Below are 15,695 nucleotides of genomic sequence, written 5' to 3'. Positions count from 1 at the left end.
AAATTCAAATAAATATCTCGTAACGATAAATTCGCGAATGACTTTTCAAGAAAAATGTTCTTTTATATATTACACGAAATACATACATTTCTATAATAATAACAACCAATGAAAGAAGAGTGAGAGATCAATCTCTAAGGTGAAAATATGTTGAATAACGTGTTAGAAATTCATCATGATTACGGCTAATAAATTAAATTCAATCTTTAAAAGAATCTATCGACAATGTTAATATCTATTCGATGGAATTGTTTGATAGTGAGAAGATAAGCTATAATAGTATTGTTCATGTAGAAATAAGTAGAAAAGTAAAAAAAGTACTTCTATTAGTATTATTAAATGGTCAATGTTATCATAGTTTGAATGAAAATTAGTGAGAAAGAAGATTTCACCCTGTCAAGTCAAGGAGACATCAAGTAGAATATTGCTAATGAAAAATCGAGACATATTAGCGGTTATTATTATCGCGTTTCTATAAATACAGTCGACAATATTGAACATATACAACACCATAGCTTTCTTTGCGTATTTCATTCATAAATGTTATATGTTATATTAATAATATGTATAAATGCATAACGATGCATTATAAAATGCACGTCAGTGTAATTAAGTGTCAGTTATTAGCCGTCGTGATTAATGATTTTTTCATTTCATCACCATTAACGCTATCTCTGGTTTTATTATTATTGTCATTAAACATTTAGTAATATCCGCTATTGATAATTGAAAAAGAACAAGAAAAAAAGAAGATAAGTTGTATTATCGACGATGCACGGTACATTTAGCGAAGAAGAAGCAAGCCATCGTATATTTATTTTTTAATTTACGATCTTCCACGTGATCCAGAATGTAATTTAGTTTTTCTTTCCTTTTTTTTTCCCCCTTTTTTAACACAACACTCACGTTCTCTTTGCTTCATTTACGAAAGGGGGATAAGAAGTATTCAATGTCTTCTTTTGTACACCATATATCACTATGTATATACAGTAGTAGTGAAACGCGAATTACGTCGTGTGTCGGCATAAACCAGCAATGCCCACATTGCTACCTTTGGCAAACAGAGATCGATAAGTAAGATGGAGCAAACAAGGATACTACTTACAGAGTTCGCCTCATAAATCGTCATTGCGGACGTAACTGTTCGCAGACAGGAGATCTTAAACATATGTACATCTTATTATTTTTCTTCTTTTTTTTTTTGCAAGGACTCTCTCAATTTTTAATATGATCGAATTAAGTTACTTATAATCTTGCAATTATTAACGATAACGATTTTCCATTGAGCAACGAACGATGACGCATACAATTAATTCGAATACTGTCATTGTTTTCACATGATGAAAAGTGACACGATGAAACATTACGAGGACAGCTCTTGTTTGCGCCACAAATCATTCAGTCGTTCAAAGAGATCGATCATCAATTATTCCTTCGTTTACATAAATGATGACTAAAAAGAATAAAAAAAAAAAAAAAAAAAAAAGAAAATAGAAAAGAGAGGACGCACCGTTCTAAGGGAACATTTTTTTACTTTGATGAAGTTTCTAAGTGACGGTAGAAACAAACCAGTCACGTTTCGAGGTAAACGCGTTTTAAACCGAAACGAGCACAAATTTATTTGTCCATTTTGACTCGTCCATTATCATTGAAGTCTCGAGAAAGAAAAGAACGAGATTTTCCGGGATTGAAAAGCCTGGCAGCGTAATTGGCTCCTTTCAAAACGACGCCCTTTTGTCGCCGGATAAAGCTCTCTGTTCTCCATTAACGAGCGCGACCTATTGTCAACCGGTACTCGCATCCATTGCCTCCGATCTTTTCACTAAAAAACTAGTGAGTATATACATACCTTTACAAGTGCAATCCCATACATAATTAAACGTAATATTTTATTTGGTACAACCTTTAAACTAAATACACCGATTTTCTCAATGACCAATGTATACCAAATTACCATGTTATAACGTTATATGTACAACGAGTTTTCTCTCTCTCTCTCTCTCTCTCTATCTACTCATCTACCTAGCTCCCAATCTATCTATCTATCCATCTATCTATCCATCCATCTATCTATGTATATTTATCTGTAACATAACGAATTCGTAGCAGCAACGCGATCGAGCATCATTAGTTTTTTGTCGAAGAACAAATGTTGCAGACATTTGGAACGCGAGCGAATGACGAGAGAGCGTTTGTCAATTAGCACTTGTCGCTAAAGCTTACTTTGCATCGCGAAATAACTAAAATTGGAAATTATCATCGTAGACATGATTTGTCCTCGTCGAATAGTCGAGCAACGATTTAAACGATTACACATTTTTTTTATCGTTGTCGGCAGGATCCGAGCAAAAGGGGATTGGACTTTGGATGAAAAGAAGATGAAATCAAAGGCAAGCAAAAGGTAAATAATAATCGCTAATAGGATAGGGTCAAAGAAGATAGGATTAGAACGATAACAACGTCGTCGTGGTCGTCGTCGTCGTGGTCGCTTACGATCAACAGCGTCGATAATCGGTCCGCGTCTGGTAAGGTCCGTCAAAGAGAAGCAAAGAGAAGCACGTGAGAGGTCTTCAGTTGGCTCTGCGGACGTAGAGTCAAGAGGTTCATCGGACATACCAGGGACAACATAAGAAAGGAAGAAAATGGCTACGCTGACCCTAGATCATCGTTATTGTCCTAGAAAACGAGTTTGAACCTCGAGAATTATAAACTGTGTGTATAGTTCCCGGTGACCAATTGCCGCGTTTCAATTGACCGTTTCTCCTTTTGTTTTTCGGAGAATGTCGAAGAAGCAATGGATCGTACTTCTCATGTTGTTCCTAGCTTATCTCCTTTTGGGCGCTTCTATGTTCTATCACATTGAGAGCAAATTGGAGATTGAACACATCGAACTTGCCAGACAAGAACGCATCGAGATTAACGGTAAGAGAGAAACAGGGACTTATATTCATTTACGGTCATTACAAATTACACTTATTACAAAATGTTCATTTATTGTATCTATTTCTTTCGCAAGGATAATTATTTTCCGGAGACAAGGTCCACTCGTTAAATTAGCACCTCGCGCTTACGAGGGTAATAATGTTTTTTTAATCGTTCCTTTTTCAACGTTTCTTAACCGAGTAGTCGTCATACCAATATAATTTGTTCGCTCGTAAGGTCTTATCATCGTAAAAGATTCATCTACGATAAAGAACAAAAACGGAGAAAGAAAGAGAGAGAGAGAGAGAAAAAAGACTTATCCCCCCACAGTAGAAACGAATGTCCAAATTGTAGTATTATTATTAGAAAAAAAAACATAGAGTTACAATTTTGCGCGAGCACAATGTATTAACAAAATATATTAACGTAAATACGTAGAAGTAAGATTAAGAAAAACGTGTTATGTCTACGGGATAAGTTTTCCAATAGGTTGTTCGATAAGAGATAAGCGATACCAAACAGCTTCCACGTATTACGATATTACCTTTAAACGTCAATTTGTGAGAATTATCGATTACTTACAATTGTACATGTATCATCTTGTCGGTGTTTTGCCGGTGTTTTGTCGGTATTTTGTCGGTGAATATTTCCTTGGAACATTTCTATTCCCAATCGAGCAATAAAGAGAACAACAAGCACTTCCGTTTGATTATCCACGAAAATAATGCTCCCATGTGTCATAATACTGTTGCTAGTTTCGCGCCCAATTGATGATGAATGCCAATGGATCCATTGAAGACCCTGTCACACGCGCCTACGTACACTTAATAATAATAATAATAATAATAATAATAATAATAATCTGTAAAACAGTGATATGTCCGCAAAGAAAGCCATTTAAGCCGTATAGGCACAAATGACAACATATTAATTGTAAGAAGCTGCATTTCACATATCATTATGCTCCAGTTTCTACCGGATTCGGGCTTATTCGTTAATTAAATAATGACACAACGAATGACGTGACGACTGAATTGTACACGTCGCGACTTCGCCTACGAGAATTTTGCATAAGACGTAAAGGGTACTAAAAGTTCCTTTCCAAATCGATAACCATCAATATTTTTTCTTCTATATTTTTTTCTAATTGTTTCATTTTTATTATGACGACTCAGAGGAAACTAGAAAAATACAGTTGAAATATTTGTTGAAATGTAGTAGCTGTCTTCTTATAGAACACAAGTTAGACAATAAGAGAACTGATACCTTAGGGTGTTACATCATAGGAATTTTAATGAAAGTAGCATAAGAAACTGACAGATTACGGATTACACAATGGTCGCGACGTTTTACAACGTTTTACGACGTTTTACGGACTCAAAGATGATCCGTGATATCATGAACGTTTTCGTATTCATAGTTGTGCCCCGAAACTATTGTTAAGAAGAACAAAAACAGTTGCATTAGAAAGGACGCTAGAAAAAGAAGTTCCAGTGTCAGTGTCGGTATTTGTCATATAGGCTCAATCCCAACTTATCTCTTGCCAATCTGTATTTCATATTACGTGTACCGAATTTACAATCTATTCAAATTAACTTGTCGTCCTTTTTAACATTATTCTCTAATCTTTTTATAGCGCCATAAAACTTTCAAATCTTATTTTACGTTTTTATCATTTAAAATAATACAAAGAAACAACGAAAAAATAAGAATACCAGTTGATTATTGCGTTTCGTTTGATTGCGGTCACATTAGATCATTTTTTTTTCTTTGGCAAATAATCTAATATTAAGGGTTTCTGTATGGTGTAATCCGTAAAATATTGCGATTAGATAGGCAAAAATAAGTTGAAAAAAAAAAAAAAAACGGAAGAGTGGACAGATACGAATGAATGCAAATAGAATATGCAAGATTGCACATCCTACATTGCATGAACAAAAAGTCCGATTTAATTGAGGCAAACGGCCGAGTAACTAGCAAATATCGGCTGATAAGATAATGGTTGACAATTATCTCAAAGATAGTCTCATTTAAAGCGCTAGTCGTGCTACCCTGCGCGAATTAATCGACAGGAATGCAAATAATGAGAGGATAAATTGAGAGGACTAATTCCGGGAGTTATTCGTGAATATGCTGCTATCTTTCAATGCGACCGACCGACGAATTCACGAATTCACGAATTCGTATGGGTGCTTGGCAACGCCCTACAACGCCCGACAACGCCCGACAACGCCCGACAACGTCATTCAAATGAATACATCGAAGAAATTGCGATAAATAAATCAACAATCATCATCGCTTGCTTACTTGTTCGAAAAAATTCATATAATCGCCGCCGTGTATCGCTTTAACATATCACTTTATCGTGGATAATTTCAAATATTTCCTATATAACTTTATTCTTTTTCTCAATAGATAAGCGGGCAAAAAGAAAAGATTATCTAGCGTTAAGAGGATTTACGATAGATCAAAGGATCAAGAAGACTAAGACACTAGTTTACGTAATCGTAGCTACTGTCGATTTAAAGAAAAACATCATTAGCTATGGAAAATTGTTTTTATTTGCGTTTAGTTTATAGAATAAAGCTTTGATAATTTTTCATTTGTTTTCAGCTTTGCTTCGCAAACATTACATTCCCAGTCGTACGCACAATCAGCACGAGATCTTTGCACGATTGACAGAGTATTGTGGTAAATCGGTTTACAATTATACGGACGGCGAAAATGATCCATTAAAATGGGACTTTTACAACAGTTTTTACTTTGCTTATACAGTCGTCAGTACCATAGGTGAGTCGTCGAGCTTGAGAAAAAAAAAAAAACAACTCCTTATCCTATTTTATCATCGATCATATATTCAGGTTACGGGAATTTAGCACCAACCAATATGCTGAGTCGCATATTGATGATATTCTACGGATTGGTCGGTATACCTATGAACGGCATTTTATTGTCTCAGTTGGGAGAGTTTTTTGGTCATGTCTTTGTAAGGGCTCACCGCAAATACAAATCGTACAAACAACATCAGAACAATGACTATGCGAAGAAATTAACACCGCTTGAAACAAGGAAAGCTGGTCTCGCGGCACAAATCTTCATGTATCTCATTCCTGGATTCGTCATGTTCATCTTCTTCCCGGCTTTTCTATTCTCTCATTACGAGGGTTGGACTTACGACGAAGCTGTTTATTACGCTTTCGTAACGTTGACAACGATTGGCTTCGGAGATTACGTGGCAGGTCAGGGGAACAATCATTATTTTTCAATGAAATAAGCATTATTTCGTTAGCAACTAAACGCTAAATGAAGTCTAATAACGAACAAACAATAGCATACAATTAATTACTATTAACAGCATTATCGAGCATACAATCAATATGCAATCTAGAATAATACCATTAAACTGAATTTCCACGCATAATCGTAAAGCGAGAACGCAATGAAAAAGGAACAAAGCGGCAAATAACGCGACAGACTCGTACAGGTCAATTGATGTTACTTGATGCTTTCAATTCTACAAGATTTTATGTCTGATAGTCGATTCGTAACTTATGCATTTCGCAATCAACTTTTCTATGCTGATAATGCTGTTCGAACTATATATATATATATATATATATATATATATATTTTCTAACACTCTCTAACGCTAATTGCTCAAATTATATTTCTCTGTTGATACATGCACCCAATAGAGAGAGAAAAGAATTTTCTATCGGTAAGTAATATCCACGAATCATCACAGAGATAGGCAAAATATTTACGTACTTGCGTTGCGTTGCGTTGCGTTGCGTTACGTTATCATCAAAGTATGTATCGAAGAACTGTATCGTGTTCACAGGACAAGACAACACAAAAGGTAGTGGATTCTTTTTTGTAATGTACAAAACCTTCCTCATTATATGGATCTCCTTCGGATTAGGCTACATCGTCATGATCATGACCTTTATCGCCCAAGGTATGCGCAGCAAGAAAATCATCAGAATTGAGCACAAATTGGCAATGAATCTGAAACACACGCAAAGCAAAATATGGAATGAGTTTAACAAAGAAATCAGCTACTTCCGAAGAGTTTTTAATGAACTGCAGCTTTCCAAAGTCAAAGTACGTCTCTCTCATCTGCTGTATCAATTATTTTCTCACAAAATCCAAATTATCCTTTACTTTATATTTTAGAGGGTTTACGTCGATGAATACAACTACGAAACACCGCCAACTAAATTTTCACGGAGTAACAGTTTCCCAGATCTCAGGAAGTTGATATATGGTGGATTCGACGCTCCAGCACCTTTGCATCCTCGACGTCGTGCCAATAGTGAAGTAGTACCCTTGGTATGTATCAAATCTACGCTATATCTTACGAGATATCTTATTTATTATTTTACTTACAAATTGTACGTCATCCAGGAGCCATTAACGCGAGTGGTGTCGGAAACCGATCTCCAGCGAATTGACAAAACGGCTACATTCGCTGCTCACGCAATGGTACAACCAGCAGAATTGTTGGCAAGACTGGTAAACGTCCTGGGCTATATACCACCGCCTGATGATGCTAACGATACTTCTGATTGGGATCAGGAATATAAAAACAAAGAAGACACCACGAGAAAGACCGGAATCGAAGGATTCAATGAAAAATATATTCTTAATAAACAGAATACTTGGAACGAGTCAAGCTGGAGAATCGGTACAGAGAAGATTTCTGGCATTAAGCCACGATCGAGAGCGGCTAGCGAAGTTAGATTGGATATGAGCAAAAATGATTCTAACGTTCATCAACAAAACGGAGAATGGACTTGGTCCGGGCCGACTGCTTCGAGGAAAATTCAAGAACTGATCAAAACTCGTAGGACTGGTCTTTCTAGTATCAAAGACAATAAATCGTACAAATTTCCTTCGATCACGTTACCCAAGTCCGTACCAAAGAATCTCTTCTCTCCGTGGAGGCGACAATCGTCGTCAAACAAAAAGATACCGGACACCGAACAGTCCATTCAAAAGGGTAGTACTCTTCCTGATATCGATCTTGAAGCAGGAGAAAATTATTCATCGATAACAGCACATTCTGATTTGTATTCTTCGAATTTGGACGACGTCAATGAATCTATGACAACATCGAGGCATCATCCATATTACACTCACACAGGCGCCAATTTGCCCAGTTTAATGGAGAGTAATAATATTTTGGAAGAGACATCTTTGGCCGATTTTCTACGAGCTCTTACCGTTCTTCACGCTAAAATTAGCACTGTGCCCAGCGATTATTCGAATATTCGTAAACCTCAAAGAAAAATGGGTACCGCTTCGTTGACCCCGCCTAAACTTCCAAGTCTCTTCACTTTATTCTCGCAATCCGCAGACAGTCAAAGTCATAGTCAGAGCAATCAAAGCACGATGACCGCATCTTCATCGTTGCAAGCCAATAGAAGATACTCTTTGAGACCTAGCGAATACTCACCAGCATCTACGCCGTCTTATGAAAGACGTGGAAGTGTGATGAATCCTGTTAAATCAAGAAGGTTTTCTTTGAGACCCGTTGCTACTCCGACTAGTACCCCACCGGAATATACAGCATCCTACTTGGTAAGTAGATTTATAGTAGATAATGACTTTTATTATGTTGGATGTTAATTGAAAAAATTGAAAAAATTGAAAAAATGATTATAGAATTCACGAATACACGATGACCAGAGATCACAATTTTCCTATCTGACGGATGCCTTTATCTACGAATCTGCGAAAAAGCCTCTGGTAAAAATGGAAGGAACTCCAGGTGTTTCGTCGCCAATCGCAAAGATCTCAAATGGTCGTCGTTACTCTTTACGACCAATGACCCAAATACAACAAGCGCCCAGTTCGAATCAACAAACTCAAGCCTTTAAAGCTCTACCACGTTGGAAGGCTGGAATGTTACAACGGCAGATTGGTAGAATGAGCGTTCACCGTCGGGTTAGAGCTTTCAGTTTAAGCGACGTCCAAGCAGACAAATCTGACAAATCTACTGGTCTAAGTCCATTAGCGATAGATGATAATGGTAAACCAGTAACTTCTATTGTTTCTTCGATTAAACCAAGTGCTTCTGCGGTTCAAAAGACCGTTACGATCGTATCACCAACGAAAGATGAAGTTCTTCGATCGAATAGCAACGAGACGACCTCCAATCCTTTTATTCCTTCTTTTGCAACATCAGAAACACCAGACAACAATTCTATTGCTGACAATTTTCCATTTAGAAACGTTCAAAACGACGCTATAAACACCAATATTGTGTTAAACACTTTACAGGCAACATCTGAATGCGAAATGATTCAATCTAATAACAATGAAAGGAGTGTAGAAAATATCAACAATTCCGACAAAGGGATGGGAGAGAAATTAATTTTCCCTAATGATTCTGTCGGTTCTAAAGAAATTTTAAATGACGAATTGGCATTGTCCAAAGACAATGTAGTATTATCGAATATTAAGGACAATTCAGAAAACGATACGAAATCAATGATTCGTTGTAATACGAATGAGAAACCAAGGATATCCATACATTCTTATAAAAATTCGTTGGATGTTAAAATAGAGAAACCCAGCGTAAATCCATTTTTGCAGTATCAAGCCACTACTAGTGGTTCTCAACGCGGAAATTCTAATCTCACAGACGTTAAGATTGAAAAAACAAATGAAACGGAACAATTCGTTCAGAGAAAGTTATCAGCTGAAGCAAGAAAAAAATGGGAAAAAGGATGATTATTTATTCCTTTATAGAAAACAAGTAAATAGATTGGCTTATTTTTCAACATTAGAATCTTTTTATCTAACAAGATCTTCTTTGCTAAATTAAAAATTGTTCGACATATCGAACATTAAATCGATGATTTAATCACTTAGATCACTTAGCTGTAACATTGAAAACATTAATTTACTCAAATCATATGAGACTTAGGATTAAAAGTCTATGCTTTAATTCATGACAATAATGAAAGTAACTTTAACTAAAAAAATAAATGAAATATCGAGAGGTAATGAATAATTCACGCTGATCTTAGCAATATATTTTAAGCGCTATCTTACTTTCCAGACGTGGCGTGGTTATTGATTACATATCTAAAACTTTGATTACTCCTAAATCTAAATTATTATATTTTAAATGATTCGTTATTTTTCATTTTTTTATAAGGTCTATATAATATAACAGATAACTGTGATAAATAAATAATATATAAAACTGTAATATTATATATTGTATATATAATATCATCATGTATTATAGTACTCAGTATTTATTCCGTTTATTTAAAGTAGAAAAAGTCTTTTCAACGACACACAACAGTGCGCTTATGTAATAATAATAATAATAATAATAGTAATAATTTGACAAGATTTATTAAGAAGACGGTTTTAGTCTTTATTAAGTTGTTAGAAATTCATAGTTGTTAGAAAAATCATACGAATTGTATAAGAGAAGATATAAACGGGTATAGAAAAAATGTCTATTTTTTTATTTAATACATTTGATAAATTATAACGTCATTAAATAAATACATACATGACTTATTACTGTAAATAATGCAAATTTTTATTTATATACTTCAGATAGAAAAATTCATTGATCGATTAAAATGCAATGTACACATTTGTTGTTGATCTAACTATGAAAGAGAGAGAGAGAGAGAGAAAAAAGAAATAAATAATAATTAGCTTGCTATATTCAGTTTTGTAGCCGCTTTCGAATTTCGTCGATAAGTTGATCTCTTGGAATTGGAAATTCCTTTCGTGTGGTAACTTCTCTTAAGGTGACTTCTCCTCTCGCTAATTCTCCTTCGCCAAGTATTATTGCTAAAGGTATACCATATTCTTCGCAATGCTGCAATTGTGCTAACAGTTTTGCATTTTTTTTGTAGGCTTGTTCAGCCTTAATACCAGCATCCCAAAGATCCGACAGAAGGCGCATTCTTTCTTCGTGTAAATTTTTCTGAGCACTAGCTACAAACACTTGTATTTCTGTTGTTCGAATTTTTACACCGTCATTCGCCATTTTAGCTTCTAAGACACTAAAAATGCGTTCGACACCTAACGATACACCTACGCAAGGCACGGTTTTCTTCTTACTGTCAAACATACCGACTAAATTATCGTAACGACCCCCTCCGGCTACGCTGCCAACGCCAACGTCATCTCCTTAAAAGAAAAAAAAACAAAACAAAACAAAATAGTAAACAGTTGTATTGAGAATCATTCAATTCATCATTGATTGAAAGAGCAGCGCAGGCAGACATACCAATTAAAATCGCTTCATAAATTACTCCAGTATAATAATCAAGTCCTCGGGCAAGACTTAGATCAAAAACTATCTTGTTTATAACTTTATAAATGGTACAATACTTTAATAGTAATTCCATAGAATCTAAACCAAATACTGCAGACTTTTGCTTCATTAGATTTTCGTCTTGTCTTAACTCTGCTATTAAATCAACACCTCCAGATTTAGATACATAATTCCAAATTTTATCAGCAGTTTCTTCGTTTAGTCCTTTTTCTTCTACCATTTCCTTCTTTACTTCTTCCCAAGGTGTTTTGTCTAACTTATCAACCGAAGAACAAATAGTTCGAAATTTATCTTGAGGAACGCCACACGTAGCAAATACTGCATCGAGTAATGATCTATGATTTAATTTAATTATAAATTTGCCTAAGTCCAAAGATTCCAGTGCTTCTGAGACTACACGAATACATTCGGCATCGGGAAGCATAGGATCGTATTGACCGGCAATATCAAAATCCTTCAAATAGACAATTAAAATATAATGTATTATATGTCAAATAGAAACATAGAAACATAGAAACATAGAAATATAGTCAATATTAGAATTACTCACACATTGATAAAATTCTCTGTAACGTCCTTTCGTCGTAGCTGGATTATCTCTTCTATAAACTTTGGCAATATGATATCTTTTGATACTAGATATTTTTCCCATAGCTAAATATCTAGCAAAAGGTACTGTTAAATCATATCTAAGAGCAAGTATTTCACCACCCTGATCTTTCAAATCATAAATCAATTTAGAATCTTCTCCATATTTGCCTGTTAAAACGTCCTAATGTTCATGAAAAATCAAATATTCTATTAATAATGAAAATACGTGTGGTGTCTATTAGTGATTTCATGATATTTCTATGTACCTTTAATTCAAAAACGGGCGTATCTATAGTTTCGGCACCATGACGTTTAAATACTGCAATTATTTTCTCAAGAACTCCCAGTCGTAATGACATATGTTCAGGATTATAGTCCCTAGTACCTTTTGGTGTTTTAAGGATGAGTTTATGTTGAACGGCATTTTCCTCTCCTAATTGAGCTTTTAAATCCAAAAGCTTTGAAACCTCATCAGCTATCTGTAAATATCATAATAATAATAATAATAATAATTTGTGTTAGATTCGTTTAATGGTAAAAATAATCATATGAACTACAATTTTTAGGCCATTTATTGACAAGATACATAATAGAATCTATTTATAAAATGTATCAACGGCTTGCCTACCTGCGGGGCAACGACAGACGTGTAGAAATGTTTTTGTGCGATGAGAGAAATTTTCGTACGCATCAGAGATATCATCATTTAGACCGAAAGAATATGTGGCGCAACCAGAATGAAAGAGAAAAGTCCGCCTCAGTGGTGATTATCAAACTAGCCGAAAAAGTAGACATAACATAGGTAAGCAGCAAACTGGCAAGCAGCAGCCACAAATTACTCTTCTTATTCAACTAAATCATGAATGTTACTAAAGAAAAGTACCACGATGAACATTTGTACATTTGTAAGTATTTACATTTGTAATAATGAAAATAACATTATTATGATGATTATTATATCAATAATTAGCAATCTATGGTAAAGCTGCTTGCAAGTGGCCAACTATCTCACCTTTTTGACAAGCAAGTTATTATTACAACAGGAAATATCACCAATATTGTCAAGTTTCTTTGCGAAAGAAGTAACCGACACATCTGAGGCAGGAAAGTTTGAACGTTCCGCATCAGTAAAACTTTTCATATTATTGTACCATCGATTAAAGTGTGGCCACTTTGCAATATCATCATTAGAATAACTTGTACACAAATTGAAAAGCTGATTGTCTTTCGAGGAAGGGATCCAGCCGCATACATAGCTGATATCCACAAATTCATTGTTCAACGTTTCTAAATCAGGCAATATATTTGAAGAAGATCCCTAAGGAATGAAATGTTACAAGTATTTACCATCCCATAAATACTTCATCAATTTGAATCTAAACATCTTTTATCAAGTTTGCATATTATTATTTAATAAACCTAACAATGACGATGATCGTACACTACTATGTTATAAATCAAAATAAAATTATGGCAATTTGGTGAAAAGTATGTTAATTTGACGTGGTATCATCGCAGCGTGGCATTTCGTTTTACATTTCAAATAGATTTATCAAGTTCAACTTATAATTATGCACCATATGTACCGCGCAGATAAAAGTAATTATTAATGTATCCTTGACATACCTGAGTTTTATTTAGTTTAGCAGCTTTTAATTTTCGTACAAGATCACCTTGTTCTTTGACTTGTTGCAACAAATGTTCTCTTGCTTTATCGGCCATCACGAACCATGTGGTCTTTAGTAGCGGTCCTCTTTAGTGTAATTTTCGAACAGCAGCGACGATAGGCAGTTTTGGTTAGGCAAAATTTTTTCCACTACACGTTACAATTAATTGCGCATGCGTGACACATATGATTTCGTTATCATTTAACACATCATACACCTTTATTATTTAATAAATATTACTTTTTACTTATTTTCTCTTTCAACAAATTGATAATTCAATATCCTTAATCGTAGATTTTCTTTCAATAATATATCTAATATTAATATGAAAAATCTGACAAGGTGCTGCAACAAAAGATATTTGACAAGTATGTATGTACACCACGTTACTACATGTATCGCTATGTGTATCGCTATGTATCTACTCTAGTGGCATTATAAATGCTTTACCATTCACTTACTTTCGTCAATTACTTATTATTTGAAACAATTACTTTCTATTCTTACCGTTATGTTCCGTGATATCAGAGTTCGAACTGAAGGTTCGAGAGCAGATAAACTCCGAGGTAAGTCAAGATAGATGTTTAAGCGCGTTTTTTAATGTTATCGCTGATGTTGAAATAGCTAATGTTTTTGCGTGTTTTTATCTTTCTTATTTCTCTTATTGCACGTATGTTTTTCAATGAGGATATCAAGTCTAATTATTCTTGACGAGTTTTTTAAAAGAGATCAATTTCATTTGCAGAAAATAAATATGATGAATCGTGTGCTACTATTGATTTCTAACGATTGTCAAAGATCGAAAATTCAATGTGTTATTTTGAATACTTGCCACTGAATATTGCTTACCACTTACGAATAACATTGTAAAAGTCTAATAATTATGTGGTCAAAATTATTTGCGGTTAACAAAGAAACATCTTAATGTATTTTGTTCTTCTTGCCAATAGTCATGAAAAGTATTGATACCATTGTGTCATTCGACAAAAACAGGTCATAGAAGAGAGGGAAAGAAATTATTCCCCGTCGAGCGAGCATTATTTCCCCTTGATAAAACCTGACATGTACAGTCAGATATAAAAGTTAAACAATAAGATTATCCCAAATTAGATGAAAAGTTTTGAAGTATCGGATGACTAAACATAAATCACAGCAAAACATAGTTTTAAGGTTCATTAAATCTTCACGTGAAAGTAGAACAATCAGATCAACAGTTTTAATCCTTTCTCTTTTTGCCACAAAATAAGGTAAACCAAGTGCTATAATATTACAATTTTAAAATGAACAATTAAATGTTTGTTAAATGTTATATTAAGGTTTGCTATTGTTAAAACATACACGGATAAAATAGTAGATTTAGTGAGTTTGTCAACAAATTGTGCTTACCTTCAATCTAACAAATCTAACAAATAAATAATGTTAGACAATAATAGACAATATTAATTTTGAGTATTAATTATTTAGATTTCATTTAAATGCGATTCCAAAATGTTAGATTTCAAGTTGTTGAATGCAACACGAGTATCCTTCGCATTGATTCGCAGAAAGTAACCAATGAATAAAGCAGAATATAGTTGGAACGCCATCTTTGTCATATTACATTTTCCTGATTGGTAAGCTTCAGATTTTGATATAGCCTATTGGAACAAATTTTTCAACAAATTTCATTGTATAATATATAAACACACACGATGATAACGATATAGATTATTAACTATGATTTGCATATAATTAAATCGATTGTATAGCAATCGGTAGTATCATGGACGCGATAAATGTGATCGAGGCGACAAATGAAAAAATGGAGGATATATTTTCTATAGTCACGCGCGTCAAGTAACTAATTTAACTTGCGCGTTTAATCAATATAACGTATTACATAAGAACAATTATTCATTTTATTGATTTCAAATCGATTTGATATCTCAAATAAATTAATTTTACAACTTTTAAATAATGCAAATTATTTAATACAGTAAGTAATGAAAAGAATTTTTATAAATGCTACTAAATGAAAATAATTGTCGAATATAGAAATACAAATAAAATTGAAATATATACCTTAGTTATCAGTGTTCATAAGATAGTTAAATTTAATTATAGTATCGATTTTTGTACAAACAATAAATATTTAGGTACAAGTTACTTATGCATATTAGTATTTGAAGAGATTTTGTTGTTCGCGTGTCGTGTAAAGT

At 34.1% G+C, this 15,695-nt stretch overlaps 3 protein-coding genes across 8 annotated transcripts in view; 1 reads left to right on the top strand and 2 right to left on the bottom strand.

Annotated features, from left to right (window-relative positions):
• LOC107064511 (uncharacterized) overlaps positions 1–3,678 on the bottom strand; it is a 13,630-nt gene extending 9,952 nt beyond the window's left edge. The window contains exon 1 of the mRNA XM_015317255.2: positions 3,505–3,678. Within this exon, the coding sequence (XP_015172741.1) occupies positions 3,505–3,663 (159 nt within the window). The 5' untranslated portion in view covers positions 3,664–3,678. The remainder of the gene's footprint in view (positions 1–3,504) is intronic.
• The window catches only part of Ork1 (open rectifier K[+] channel 1), a 12,303-nt gene extending 1,706 nt beyond the window's left edge, over positions 1–10,597 (top strand). Inside the window, exons 2-8 of one of the 3 annotated variants that reach the window (XM_089173419.1) lie at positions 2,339–2,401; positions 5,536–5,712; positions 5,784–6,161; positions 6,764–7,026; positions 7,099–7,254; positions 7,330–8,505; positions 8,590–10,597. In XM_089173419.1, the coding sequence (XP_089029545.1) occupies positions 5,810–6,161; positions 6,764–7,026; positions 7,099–7,254; positions 7,330–8,505; positions 8,590–9,660 (3,018 nt within the window). In that variant the 5' untranslated portion in view covers positions 2,339–2,401; positions 5,536–5,712; positions 5,784–5,809 and the 3' untranslated portion in view covers positions 9,661–10,597. Of the gene's footprint in view, positions 1–2,338; positions 2,923–5,535; positions 5,713–5,783; positions 6,162–6,763; positions 7,027–7,098; positions 7,255–7,329; positions 8,506–8,589 lie in introns of all 3 variants that reach the window. The other 2 variants (XM_015317244.2, XM_089173420.1) reach the window with 2 other exon arrangements.
• HisRS (histidine--tRNA ligase) lies at positions 10,392–15,695 on the bottom strand. Of its 4 annotated transcripts, none has more exons than XM_015317235.2 (9): positions 15,559–15,695; positions 14,884–15,134; positions 14,005–14,756; positions 13,457–13,842; positions 12,843–13,148; positions 12,097–12,309; positions 11,790–12,011; positions 11,192–11,693; positions 10,392–11,091 (listed from the first exon to the last, which is right to left on the bottom strand). In XM_015317235.2, exons 4-9 carry the CDS (start codon positions 13,550–13,552, stop codon positions 10,622–10,624), a joined length of 1,809 nt encoding a protein of 602 aa, XP_015172721.2. In that variant the 5' UTR covers positions 13,553–13,842; positions 14,005–14,756; positions 14,884–15,134; positions 15,559–15,695; the 3' UTR covers positions 10,392–10,621. The 4 variants fall into 4 exon arrangements, with proteins under 4 accessions (XP_015172721.2, XP_089029549.1, XP_089029547.1 ...); XM_089173423.1 differs by lacking the exon at positions 12,843–13,148 and adding an exon at positions 12,459–12,605; XM_089173421.1 differs by lacking the exon at positions 12,843–13,148.

Source organism: Polistes dominula, unplaced genomic scaffold (genome assembly GCF_049000335.1).
Source record: "Polistes dominula isolate Pdom_NZ unplaced genomic scaffold, Pdom_raw_medaka contig_33, whole genome shotgun sequence".
Taxonomy (NCBI): Eukaryota; Metazoa; Arthropoda; class Insecta; order Hymenoptera; family Vespidae; genus Polistes; species Polistes dominula.
The sequence above is the reverse complement of the archived record's forward strand: the minus strand, read 5'-3'. Positions and strand labels throughout refer to the sequence as shown.